General features: G+C 42.1%; 1 protein-coding gene across 1 annotated transcript in view; it reads right to left on the bottom strand.

The window, feature by feature from the left end:
* Positions 1-1,542: 1,542 nt before the first annotated feature.
* The window catches only part of PIK3CB (phosphatidylinositol-4,5-bisphosphate 3-kinase catalytic subunit beta), a 175,649-nt gene continuing 162,913 nt past the window's right edge, over positions 1,543-14,278 (bottom strand). Inside the window, exons 21-25 of the mRNA XM_075546846.1 lie at positions 7,735-7,902; positions 6,648-6,771; positions 4,839-4,984; positions 3,577-3,709; positions 1,543-3,047 (exon numbers count right to left, since the gene is read on the bottom strand). Of these exons, the coding sequence (XP_075402961.1) occupies positions 2,910-3,047; positions 3,577-3,709; positions 4,839-4,984; positions 6,648-6,771; positions 7,735-7,902 (709 nt within the window). The 3' untranslated portion in view covers positions 1,543-2,909. The remainder of the gene's footprint in view (positions 3,048-3,576; positions 3,710-4,838; positions 4,985-6,647; positions 6,772-7,734; positions 7,903-14,278) is intronic.

The following is a 14,278-nucleotide window of genomic DNA, read 5'->3' as shown; positions in this document are numbered from 1 at the left end:
ATATGACAAAACAACGATGTATAAATTACCAAGGGCATATGAGGGAGGGGGGAATGGGGAGGGAGGGGGAAAAAAAAAAGAGGACCTGATGCAAGGGGCTTAAGTGGAGAGCAAATGCCTTGAGAATGATTGGGGCAGAGAATGTATGGATGTGCTTTATACAATTGATGTATGTATATGTATGGATTGTGGTAAGAGTTGTATGAGTCCCTAATAAAATGTAAAAGAAGAAAAGAGAAAAAAATGATTAGGGCAAAGACTGTACAGATGTGCTTTATACAATTGATGTATGTATATGTATGAACTGTGAAAAGAATTGTATGAGCCCCAATAAATTGTTAAAAAATAAATAAATTTAAAAAAAAAAAAGAAGTAGACCTTCAACAAAGGATTGACATAGTGGCTGCAAAAATGAGCTCAAATGTAATTTAAAGGATGTCACAGGACAGACCAAGCAGGCAGTGTTTTGTTCCATTGTACATAAGGTTGTTGTGAGCGCTACTGGGTGGAAACTAACAAGTCAACTTAAAAGATATGCCTGTAACCCATCAAAGGAGTCCTAATGGCTCAGTGGTTAAGCACTGGGCTGTGAACCCAGAGGGTGATTTGAATCCACCAGCTGTGCTGTTGAAAAAAATGTAGAAACACTTCAGAGTGTGATGTTAGAATAGTTGTTCGATTATTGGAGAGAAAATTGTTGCAGACACTGAATGAGGAAGAGGCTCTGAGAGGCTGTGATGGGTGTATTAGCCTCTAAGAGCAGTGGTTCTCAACCTTCCTCAGGCCACGACCCTTTCATACAGTTCAGGTTGTAGTGACTCCCCAACCATAAAATTATTTTTGTTGCTACTTCACAGCTGTCATTTTGCTACTGTTAGGACCCACAGGTTGAGAACGCTGCTCTACAGGGATCCCTGCATTCTAAAGTCGGGAAGGTGTAAGGTGTTTATGGAAAGAAAACAGTGAAGCATACTAGTAGTATAAACCCTGCCTTCTCTCACTCCCTGGCCTTTATGTCACCTCCATAGACAGGCAACGCCTCCATTACCTCACAGATTCAGTCCGACAGGGCTGTAGGCTCAGGAGGGCTGGGAATGCATTGGAGGCACCTCCCAGCACAGGGAGGGGAGAATTCCGCATGGGTTTCTCATTCTGGAGGTTCCTCCCTTCAGGTGGAGAGCCAGAATGCTCCTTAGAAGGCCAGTGAGACTTCAGGTGTGCGTAATTTTACTCCTGCAATTCACAAGGTCTACTCCAAAACTCCTAAGTGGCTGCAGTCTGGCCCTGAGTGCCAGGGAAGTGAAGGGGCCTGCTCTCAGACCTCAGGATGCCCTCCAGAGACACGAAAACAGGACTTCTTCTCCGGCTCTATCCAACTCTGCCAGAGCCAGACAGTGCTTGACGGGGCTGGGACACACAGGACAAGATCGCCGCTCGCTTCTATGATGGGCTTTGTTAACTGCCTGGGTCATGTGTCTGGAGTCCCAGTGCACGGGTCTGGGTCCTTGGATCTCCATGAAAAAGAAACCCACACATCCCAAGAGCAGCTAAACCAGCTCACCCATTTATTCGACTATGAACATTAAGAAGGACAACAAAATTAAACAATCTTTAATAAATTTCCTATAGAAAACCCAGTCACAGGGCAAATACTCAGTTCTCTTTCACATGTCCTTGAGGACCGAGAGCTCACAATAGTCTTTGGAGAATCAGCAGTCGTTTTGCTGGATGCTGCCCATCCTCAGAAAGAACATTCATCTACACATTCAAACCAGTAGTTCCTATTGCACATATTAACATTATTTGCCATCTAGCACCCTAAACATATTGTACCCTTAACAAATAAATTAAAGAATCCCCCCCCCAAAAAATTAAAGAATCCCTTGTGGCATAGAACCATTTCAATTTGAACTAATATCCTTGAAAAAATCACATTATTACAAGTTTTAATAAATACAGTAAGAACCGCTGGCATTTTAATAAAATACTGAGTTTTAGATCTGGAGTTTATTCCATAAATAGGTTCCTTCTCATTTGCGTTCTTTCTTGGATACATTTGCTCAAGTATTATGCTCTATGAAATGAACTCTTTCATAGCTACCATGTAAAGTTGTATTAATATGTGCCCCCTTACAGAAGCAGCTGGAAGAACTGGATCACACAGTGAACTGAAAGGTAACATAAGGAAAATTAAAAAAAAAAAGGTAACATAAAGAAAAGCTTTTTTTTTTTTTAAACTTTACAATTCAGGTTAAAGAAAATCAGAGACATCTTTTTACACAGAACTCCCACTAGAAATATTATAAATATATATGCATCATATATATATTTACATACATATATTTGCCTGAACAGACTTTCAGCCAGTCTAGTTAGAATGATACTATCATGGTAGTTAAATATTAACAAAAAGTGAACAAGCTTCCACAGGCTTAAAAGGTTTCTTTTGAAAAAAAAAATAATTTTAGAGTAAATCATCATTTGTAGATTACACAATTTAAAAAGCTGTGTTGGGAAAGTAAGAACAGCCCCCAGCCCCAGGTGTGAATAAAGCGGCTGAGTGATAACACTTGGTCACAATGCTGAAAAGTATTTACACCCTTTTGTAAAAGTACCAAATGCTTAAAAAAGAAAGAAAATCTCTAGTAACATTCCGCAGCGTGCAAAATCAGCAAGAAGTGATTATCCATCATGTGGACCATTTTCATGATGAGTCTCAATCAGGCATTCAAAAAGCAGAGAGTGGGCCGCAGAGATTGTTCAGGTTAGGCTCTGTGGAATGCTTTCTCTTTGTTGTAACTGAATTCCAGGGTTCCATTTCCTTTATAACATCTCTGGCAGGGCTATGTTCAATTTAGTGCAAATGCAAAATGAGAACACAACAAAAGCACTGGGGCCAAGGCTGAGTGTTAGGACCTGTAGTCTTTCCGCACCGTGTGGGCCATCCAGTTCACTTTAGTAGTCCAACTTTCCCTGAGCGCCTCATCAAATTTTTGCTTGAATTGTTTGAGTGCTTCTTCTTCACTCTTCCCTAAGGCCAGAGAATCCTAGAAACGAAGGGGTGACAAGTGACTTGTATGCATGCTTGGGGGGAGTGTTGCAGGTGCCACACCATGGGCCCCTGGCTCGGCCTCCCCTCCCAGCCCCACATCAGGCAGCCTACACTTGCTTTTATTTTACATCAAGGTAGGGTGACTTTGGGCAAGGGGTTTTTAGGAGGAAATAGATTTATGACTACTACCAAACACCTTCTCAAGGGCTTGCTTCTATGATCTGAATACAATGGCTTGTGAGTCACTAAAGTGGAACCAGCTGCTAATCCCTGTTCTTCCAGTGTGTGGGCTGGAAGTGGAGGTCGTGGCCCAATGCTAGTCTTAGGTTCTTCCTCCTACGGATGGGAAAGCACCTGGGTGGCAAGGTACGCTTTCAACATTGCTTCTTCAAAGGAACTTCCCTGATTCCTTTCCTCCTGGCTAAGTTTACGAAATGACTGTGTTCCATTCCCTTTGGGCATCTGAATGAGGCAGCTAGGTCCATACCTGCAGGTCCCACACACAATAAAATGGGGGTTTATACCTTGAGATACTGTATATCCTTGACCGATGTGAGCTCAGGAAGCCCTGCAGTCAGCATCAGGGCAAACAGGGTGATGAAGAGGTTGCCGTGCCGCCGTAAAATCAGATAGGCATCCTCACAACACTGGCGGAACCTTTCACGGGGCAGCGAATCGCAGGAAGATGGTGTCAGAGCAAGGGCAGTACATGTCAGCAGAGAAACAAGAGGGCACGTCTAGATGTTCTGCTACAGAGCAGGAACATTTTACTGTGCGAAAGGTTTTTTTCTTTGAAAACTATCCCAGGACTTAACCACATATATTAATTCAGGGTCTCTCAAACTACCCATCTTTTCCCCAAAGCAAAAATATTTTAAAATTCTACGCTAAAACGGAATAGTACACTTGGGCTTTTTAATTATGTGAGACAAAAGAACCAATGATCAACTAAGTGAAGAGAGTAAATCAGGAGATTTCTGAGTGTACACTCCAGATGCCCCAGGGTTTGACGATGAGGGTGAATTTCCTCTGAAACCAATGCTTTTGTACTGATGGTCGTCCTGCCTTCTTCTCTATTCTCCCTCGGAGCCCTGGTGGTGAAGTGGTTATGAGTTGGCCTGTGATCTGCATGGTTGGCAGTTTAAAACCACCAACCACTCGGGAGAGAGACTAGGCCTTTCCATTCCCATATACAGGTACAGTCCAGAACCCTACAGGGCATCTCCATGAGTCAGCACTGAATTGATGGCACAGTTTGGTTTGGGTTTCCATTTCTCACTGCCATTGAGTTGATTTCAACTCAGTGACTCTACACGGCAAGGTAGAACTGCCCCTCTGGGTTTCCAAGATTGTTACTCTTTACAGAAGTAGAAAGCCTCATCTTTCTCTCTCTGAGTGGCTGATGGTGCTGACTTTGTGGTTATCAGCCCAACTCGTAACCACTATGCCATCAGCACTACACACAAAAGGGCAGAAACACTCCTGTTCTCTCAGAATCTCATCATATTCCTTAAAAATTGCAAAAACTTTTCTGAAACAGGCAAAAGGTGGTAAGACTACTAAAACAAGGTAACATTTCATACTTCTAATAATTTTGGTTTCTCCTTACACATTCTGATCCAGTACATAGATCTGAGAGGCAAAGGTGCCACACCTACCCCCAGGCTTTTATGAACAGATTGTACACCTCTCATATCCACATACACTGAAGCACAGATGTGCTAGTCCAGCTGGTACAGTGAGGAACTGGAAGATCAGTTTAGCCTTGACACAGGGCAATACTCACCGGCCAAATTTCTCTGTGTTTCCGGTTTTTCCTTGTTGAATGACATGAATAAAATCATAGGTAAGAATAAAAGGCACTCGCTCCCTTTTAATGCCAAATTTAGATTTGAAGTTTCCAAGAATATGTCCAAAGTCAATATGGAAGAGCTGCAAAACAAACAAGACTTAATTTCCCCATTTCCCCCCCAAGATGTTCCTAAAGGTTGGCACACACCCCCACACCTAGCAGCCCATGTCTACACCCACCTCACTCAAGCCTGCTCTCTTGTCACAGGCCACCTGGGAAGACACTACTTCTAAGCTTCACAGGTCTTTTATACTAAATGATAACTGTAAAATTAAACTGCATATTCTCAGTAGGAACTGGGGAGGCATTTAAAAAACAAAAAAACCCAAATACTACGTCTGATTAAAAAGATATATACATACCAAGTAGTTCTACATCACAAAAAGGGCATTGTCTTCCCTACAGGTCCCTCAACTTGAATGTCATTACTTACAGCAGTGGTTCTCCACCTGCCTCATGCTGCAACCCTTTCATAGAGTTCCTCATGTTATGGTGACACCCCCCCCACCATAAATTTATTTTCATTGTTACTTCCTAACTGTAATTTTGCTACTGTTATGAATCGGGCGACCCTGTAAAAGGGTCATTTGCCCTCCCCCCAAAGGGTCGCGACCCACAGGGTGAGAACCACTGACTTAGAGACTACCTCTCCTTTCCTTCAAAGGGGCTGGATTTCACACTCAAAAGGGAAGGTGTATTGCTGGGTAGATCACTTTGGTGCATACGTCATGGACAAACCTTCAAAACTCACGCCAGAGCTGCCCAAATATTACAAGGTGTACAAAATTCTAGGTCCTACCGAAAGCCAGAGGTTAAACATGACACCACAGATTTTCATCCTGCTATGCGGTTCACCGCACGACATTCCAAGGAAAGTTACACTGAAAAACTACCCAAAATATCTCATCTGCCTTTGCTTATAATACAAAGACTTTATAGACAAATAAAAATTACTCTGGAAAGATGAAGTATTTTTCATTGTAAAACTAAGAACTTTTAAAATAGCCTGGCCTAGCTTTGCTAAAATGTTACTGATACTCCTTTTCTCTATAGGTCCAGGTATAACTAATTGTGATGTTCTAAAAGAGAAAATTGCTCTAGTGGGGTTCATCTCAAATTTGTTTAGAAGGGCTAATCTGCAATGTTCACATATCCAATACCTTCTATTCTTAATTTTTATTTTGAAAGATCATTTTTAGAACTGCAAAAATATATTTTTAAATGGTAAAATAAATGCTTACCATCTAACATGTTAAGTAAGCAAACAAATAAAAATATGAAGGACATGGTTTCTAAAGTGAGGGGATAGTAGAGAAAAGACACTGAGAACCACTAAAGAATCTGTTTGAGTTGGATCCACATTTAGCCCCTTCCCAAGTGGATGGAGAACAGAAAAGTCGGTGAAGTAAGACGTATATCAGGGTAAGACATGAAAAAAAAAAGAGTAAATTATCACGGCTTCATGATGGTGGGGGAATTAGAGCAACACAAAAATGAGAAGCTGATACCAAAGCTTCCAGTAGCAAGCAAGTATTTTAAAAATGGTGATGGCAATAAATGTACAAATGTGTTTGACACTATGGATGTATATGTGGATTGTGATAGGAGTTGTACGAGACCCCAATAAAATGATTTTTAAAGTGAAAAAAAAATAAAAAAAGAATCTGTTTGAGTTTCCTGGGAGATTATGCAACATGTAATGGAACCATGAGGGTCTTTGGCAGACCTCAGGGAACAGCTCACCTGGCCAGTTTTCTTGACCATGATGTTGTCACTGTGTCGGTCACCAATCCCAAGGACATAAGAAGCTACACAGTAGCCAGCACAGGACAGGGTAAACTCCTCAATAGCTCGGTCCAAGTCATCCCTAAACAAGAAAACAAGAAGAAACAACAAATTATTCTCAGCTTCCAAGTGGGGATGTTCCTCAATTCATAACCTTTTGAATTGTGAGTGGAACGGCTCTGCCTAGGGCGTGAGCATGCTAGCACAGCAGAGAGCTAGCAGTCAGCAGGCTGCATCGGACCTCAGACTTGGTCCTGGTAGCTGCGGGCTGGTGGCGGCGGGGTGCGGCAAACTCATGTGCACAGACATGGCAGAAGAAGATGATGGGTTTTGCTGGACAATGCTCAGGCTTGGGAACATTTTCATAAGTTTGACCTAAGACTAGAACTTGACCTAAACTAGAACTTCCTGTTTAAGAATTAAGCATTGTAGTTGTAACCGTTTAAATCACTGACTTCAGTTAGAAGAGAGTGAAAGACCCTTTAGAGAGAAAAAGTCTATCCTTGACATTTAGAAACTGATTCTTTACACATACAAGTCATTGGATCTTCTCAATGGTGACATTTGAGACTTAGAAGTTTTTAGCAAAAAACATTATAGAGCCTTTTCCTTCCCAAGGTGAATTCTTTTAATGTCTACACAGTAGTGCTTTTTCAACACTATAACCATAAACAACACAACGCTAAGCACTGTCTTGAGAGAGATTACAGCCTAGAACTCATTACTTCCGTCAGATAAAAACAATCTATTCAAAACTCACTAAAGTTCATATATATACACAATCACAGAAGCTAATGTACTTTATGTCAATATTACTTACATTCTTCAATAGTAATTTTTTACAGCAGCATGCTAAACTTGGAGGTTGACAACATAAAAACTGAATGCTGATCATCTGTAAAATGTTATGGAGTGTGTAATACTGATCTAACATAAGCTGAAGTTACACGAATATTCCCCCTAAGACACTGCTGATGGTCATCGGAGACTGGTCATTTCTTTAGCTGTTTGCAAAGAACAATGATAATCAACAGAAAACACGAACCCAGAATTGTACTCTTTGAGCCAGTTCAGAAGGGCATCTTTGTTGAAGGCAGCGGCAGCTGCCACGTTGCTGCTGTTGAGCTGGATGTCGGCAATTGTTTCCGAGGTGCTCACAACTTCGATGAGGCCCGAGCGGTCTCCTGTGGCTAAACAGCCATACGGCAGCATCCTGAAGGGGGGAAATGGCATGAGGAGTAATCTGTGCAGATTTTCCACAAAAGTAGATATTTTCTTTCATTTGTGAAGTTTTACTATTATTGCCCTACCATTACTGTTTTATTGACACATGGGAAAACATGAGTTTTAACTTCTGGTAGGGCAGTGGTTCTCAACCTTCCTAATGGTGTGGCCCTTTAATACAGTTCCTCATGTTGTGATGACCCCCAACCATACATTATTTTTGTTGCTACTTCATAACTAATTTTGTTACTGTTATGAATTGGGGGACTCCTGTGAATGGGTCATTTGACCCCCCCCAAAGGGGTCGCAACCCACAAGTTGAGAAATGCTATGTTAAGGAGTAAATCTCTTAGCTAACAGATGGAATAATTTACCAGAATTCCAAAATGCCAGTTAAATGTATATTTTACTATCTTGTTATTCTGGTGAAACATTCCAAGAGTGGGTGTGGCTGCACAAAAGCACAACAGATAATGGAAGAGTCTCTGTTTCTACTATAAACCAGGAAGGGAACCACCCCTTTGCTGAGTACCTAATTGCTGGCAGGCTGCAAGCCATGGATTTTACACATGTATGGTTCAAGGCTACTCCACCCCTCCAGTTGTTCAGACCCATACCACCTTAAGGTAAGCCTCAATTCTTTTCTTTCTCTCAAGTTCAACAGGTATGCTTACCTTCAAAATGAACCCAGTAAGTCAGTAAGTGTCCCTCCTCCACCTCTACCCTTCCTTTACTACCACCACATCACCGTCAGTCCTCATTTACTCAACAGTTTACTGTTGTTTCTGCATTGCAGTACATTCTAAATGTAGTGGTTAACATGGTCCGTGGACGATGCACTCAGGCCATAGCGCATCAGTGTCACTCACCAGAAGGAGAGTTCAACACGAGCTTCCCTAACCTTACAGTGGAAGTCACCCTCCTTGCCACAGCTCCCAGCTGGCATCCAGGCTGGCCTCTCCTTACTTCTCCCATCAGTCTTCTCTTGCTCAACTTTCTCCTGTTAGACCAGAGGTTCTAACAGGACCTGTTGGTCTTGACTCCTTCAGGGGTCGAATGACCCTTTCAAAGGGGTCACTGAAGACCACTGGAAAACATATTTCTAATGGTCTTAGGAACTGAGACACCTCTATCGGTCACCAGGCGGGTCCACCCACAAATGCAGCTACACCCATATGCGACTACCCGGCATGAAGACTGCTACCCATGCTAGACAATGCTTCAAAACAAAGTTTTATTAATTTGTAATTAGAAATAATTATTTCACAATATATAATTACATATTGTTTTTGTGATTAATCACTATGGTTTAATTATGCTCAATTTGTAACAATGAAAGTATATCCTGCACATCAGATATTTACATGACGATTCATAACAGTAGCAAAATGACAGTGATGAAGTAGTAACGAAAACAGTGTTATGGTTGGGGGTGTCACCACATGAGGAGCTGTATGAAAGGGTGCGGCGTGAGGAAGGCGGAGATCACTGTGTTAGACAATACACTGCTCTCCTTGCTAGTGCACGCACTAGCCTTGCGGTTCCTCAAACACACAACCCCACACTTCCTCACTTTTTTCTCCATACTGTTTTCTCAATCTGGAATATTCTTTCCCCCAGAGGTCTGTGTGGCTTATTCTTTTACCTCTTTTCAAATCTCTGTTGAAACATCAAAGTAAATGCTAAACAACTATTCTGAATAAATAAAATCTATAATGAAAGTCTCTGTAAGATGAATCCCTAATTCTACATATGAGGAATGTAAGTAACTGCAAAAGGCCACACGCTTAACTAAGGTGCAGATCAACGACTTACAACTGGGTCTATGTGGCTCAAACCCCTTGCTTTAGCCTGATACAGCCACCAGGCACTGACCGTGAAACGGTCTCCAGGGAGCTTCTGGTGTAATCATAATGGATACAGCGCCTAACTGACATGATGAAGGACTGCACGCTTTACAGATTACAGGCACTACACAGAGCACTAACCAGCACCAATGTGCCATCAGCGGGTCTACAGGCTGACCTTTGTCTGTTGAGTTGCAGTCTTGCCTCCCCGCCTTCAGTTGAATTATACACTCTTTGGAGAAAGCAACTCTAACTAAGGAGAGGGCTAACTGAAAATATATATATGGGCAGGCAGTCTGTCAGCACAAAGAGCATTGATAGTCCGATAGCTCCATAGACGAATATGCCTATGAAAACAATTCTGCAGCAGAGATGATCCAACTGGCACAGAACAAGCTACTGGGGGAAGGAGGAAGTGGTGGTAAATAGTTTAAACTGTTGAGTACAAAATTGATGAAATGTAAATCCTCTAATTCACAATTTTTTAATTTGTTAAAAATTAGATTATCAGTGAAAGTAGTCTTTGCTAAACTGATAGGTGGTATTTTGCTTTGAATTTTACCTGTCTGATCCCTATGAAAGATAAACATTCTCAACTCTTTTGGACATTTTATGAATTATATTGTAAAATAGCTATTCACATTATCTGCCTATTTCTTAGAGCTTTTTTAATTTAAAAAAACACTTCTTAATGATTTCTTATGAATTCCTCTTTTCTGTCACTTTGGTTGGAAATATTTTTTCTAGTCTTTTAAACTAGAACTCTAAGATAAAATATGATGTAAAGGTTGGCTGAAATTCAGGAGTCATTCAGTTAAGGACCTGGGTGTGGCTATGTGCCAGGCACTGTGTTAGATGCTGGTGATACAGAACTGCACTAAAAGGGAGTCTTCTCTCTTCTGAGGCTTACAGAACACAAATGCAAACCACTTATGAGACCTAAGTATGAAAGAGTGTCATGATAACATGTCAGAAGTCCGACAGCCGAGCTGGAGAACACAGACGCAGGGGAAGGGGAAGGCCAAGTGCTGGACAGACCGGGTATGGCCCAGGCATCCTCTTAGAGTTGTTTAAAAGGTCTTTGAAAGGTTACAAAAGAGAGGGAAAAAATGTAAATGTGTGTGGGCAGGTGTAAGAGGTAAGTTGGGAAGTGTCAGAGATTCAACAAGAGGGGAGAATTCTCAACCCAAACTCACTGTCATTGAGTCGATGCCCACTCACAGAGCCTACATGACAGAGAACTGCCCCTGTGGGTTTCTGAGGCTAATGCTTAAGGGAAGTAGAACAGCGGGTGTTTTCAAGCTGCTGGCCTTGTGGTTAACAGCCCAACCTGTAACCACCATGCAATCAGGACTCAAAAGGGGAGAATTGTACTAGTTTATAAAATTCCTTCCAACAAATTACTCAATTAATTTTATGGCTCTGTAAATATTTCCTAGTACTAGCAAAACAAAACCAGGGGAAGAATTGTCAAATTACACCTTGGCAAGTTGACAATTTGCTTTATATCGAAATGATTAATTTCAACTCTCAAGGTTTCCCTCTGAGTCAGAAAGGCAGCTGGCTATGCAGCATGCGTCTCTCCCAGAACTCCTTATCACGGCACAACACATGGGGAGCAGGCACTGTCAGGTTAAAGCTCACTCCGGCTCACTGGCAGTCAGACTGGGCACATGGCCAGCAACTTCCTCTTCAAAAGCAGCGAGGATGAAAGCATTCACTGTCTTGAGGATGAACTGTTCACAATGGGAAGGAAAAAACATCCTTGCCAGAGAGACACTTTGACAGAAGTCAGGCCGGGGACAAACTCCTGGGGTCCTGACCACCTTATCCGAGGCCATGACAACAATTCCAGTAGTGTTTACCTTCTTTTCTGACCCGAGGAGCAATGTCACCTTGCACACGAAAGCAAACATGCAAGAATGACATTCTGCAGGAGGGGACAGAAGCCCCTGTCTTCACTCTAGACAGGCAGGCAGCAGCTTTTCTTTGATCTTGACACTTAGCAGCATCTACCCCAGTCTAAGTGCTGCCTCAGTTCCTTGTCTCTAAAGGAGGAGCATGTAAGCACTTTACTTAAGACTTGTTTCACCTCACCTTCTTCCTTCACTCTCCCGAGCTACTGACACACTGTCATTAGGAGACTTGTGTGTAAATCTCTTAAAAGGAAAGGAAACCCTGTTAGTGAAAAACCGATGTGAAATCAGTGGAGAAAACTGTCAAAAAGCTGATGCCACGTGTGTGCATGAGGGTAGAGACAGTTTTATATGTAAATGACCTGTCTGATTTGACAGAAAAGGGTGATTGTCAAGAAAGTCTGATGCCTGAGCATAGTGATGACTTACAAATAAATGTTCTAATCTAAAATGAAAGAACTCTAAAGAACATGAGTCATCACTGAACAATGAAAATAGGCAATATGCATCTTTTTATTCATCCCAATAAGGCACAATTAGAGGCACTACAGTAATAATGTGTGGAAGGTACCTAAATATCTGGAATTGAAACTTAAAGAGTGTGTGCACCGTGACCCAGTTTAACCCGAACAGCTGGCCAAAGGAAGAACAAACACAATAGGAACACTGGAGCACATATATTTATAGAAACAATAAAAAGAGTTTGGTGAGAAAAAGGTATTAGTTTAAAAATGAACTTAAGGAATTAAAGTCTGCATTTTTTTAAACATTGGGGTCAGAGAACAAAAAGTCAGCAAAGATTCCACTGGATGGACAAGTTCCTTTTCCTTGTTAGGCACACAATGCTTTCCATCAGACAGACAGCAGGTTTATTTCTGGCCCTCCCACATGTGTCTGCCTCCCTTTGCCTGAAGTGATAACGAACTTCATTGATGCTAAATGTGCTTTATATTTGGATAAAAATGGATAGAAACTAAGAGAAAAGAACATGGTTGGGGTTCTCCAAGTAGAATTAAGAGAACCAGGGAAAAGTTACTGTCTTTCTTACCTAAACAAGACTCACTATATGATCTGAATATGCTCTTAGCAGAAGGGTCCATTGTGCAGTTTATGTGTTACCTTATAAAGAACCACTGAGTTACCAGCCTCATTTTAGTTTCCCGCCCAGCTCACCGTGAGGTGGGATTAATCAAGTAAAAAGTGTTTTCATGCAGGCTTTGTGAAAAGAGGGGTCAACTCATTCTTGCTGGAAAGGGAGACAGTAAACACCTTAGGCATTCCAAACTACTAGGTCACTGCCAATGCACAAAAGCAGTCATAAACAATATATAAGCTATAGATCTATGTGTTTCCCCCAAAACTACTTTCAAATAAGGCCTACCCAGACTCCACTGAGCTTACGTCTCCCGGGTAGGGGGTTTCTCAGAACGATTCATTCTCTTACCTATTCAGCATTCCTGTGAAGAGTGAACCAAAAACTTCGCCACCTCTTCAGACCTACTCTTTCTATTTTTTGTGTAACTCTATTAGACGTACACAGGAGCCTTGATGGTCCAGTGGTTACGCACTGGGCCCAAATCCACGAGCTCAGCAGTTTGAAACCACCAGCTGGTCTGTAGGAAAAAGAGGAGGCTGCTCCCTTAAAGCTACAGACTCGGAAACACACAGGGCAGTCCTACTCAGTCCTCTAGTCACTATGAGTCGGAATCGACTCGATGGCAATGCATTTGAGTTTCAGTTGTATGAGAAATACAAGAACCCCTGGGGGTGCAAATGGTTAAGCCCTCAACGACTAAAAAAACTGGCTGTTTGAAGCCATCCAGACATACAGGTTGGAAGACAGACCCGGGCCATCTGCTTTTGAAAGGAGATGGTATTGAAAACACTACACGGTGGTTCTACTCTGCGGGAGCTGTTATGAGTTGGAATACACTTGTTGGCAACTAACACCAACAGCTAACCCCTCCAATAACTAATAGTATCCACAGAGTCCTGATTAAATGGAATAGAATCATTCTTCCTATTCCAATTGTATCCATAAAGCCCATGAAAAGAACCGTCGTCATTTGGCACATAGGTGCCATTGCGTCTGTTCTGACCATCGCGACCCTACAGACAACAGAGGGAAACGCTACCCTGTGCTGTGCCATCCTCAAAACCGCCCTTATGTTTGCCCGCGTTTGCAGCCACTGGACAAGGGTCTTCCTCTCTTCCCTACCTCTACTTTAGCACGCATGGTGTCCTTCCCCAGGGACTGGACTGTCCTGAGATATCCAAAGAACATGAGATGAAGCCTTGCCACCCTTGTCCCTAAGGAGCACTCCAAGATAGATTTGTTTGTTCTTTGGCAGAACATGGTACTTCCAATATACTTGTCCAACATCATAATCCAAATGCACTAATTCTTCTTTGGTATCCCTTATTTGATGTCTAACTTTCAAATGCATATGAAGTGGTTGAAAATACCATGAACACCCTCCCCCATCATAATCCCAATTCTACCTTACATATCTGGCTAGACCAGAGGATGTACACTGGTACAGATGGAAACTGGAAACAGGGAATCCAGGACAGATGACCCTTCAGGACCAGTGGTGTGAAT

Source organism: Tenrec ecaudatus, chromosome 4 (genome assembly GCF_050624435.1).
Source record: "Tenrec ecaudatus isolate mTenEca1 chromosome 4, mTenEca1.hap1, whole genome shotgun sequence".
Lineage (NCBI taxonomy): Eukaryota > Metazoa > Chordata > Mammalia > Afrosoricida > Tenrecidae > Tenrec > Tenrec ecaudatus.
The sequence above is the reverse complement of the archived record's forward strand: the minus strand, read 5'-3'. Positions and strand labels throughout refer to the sequence as shown.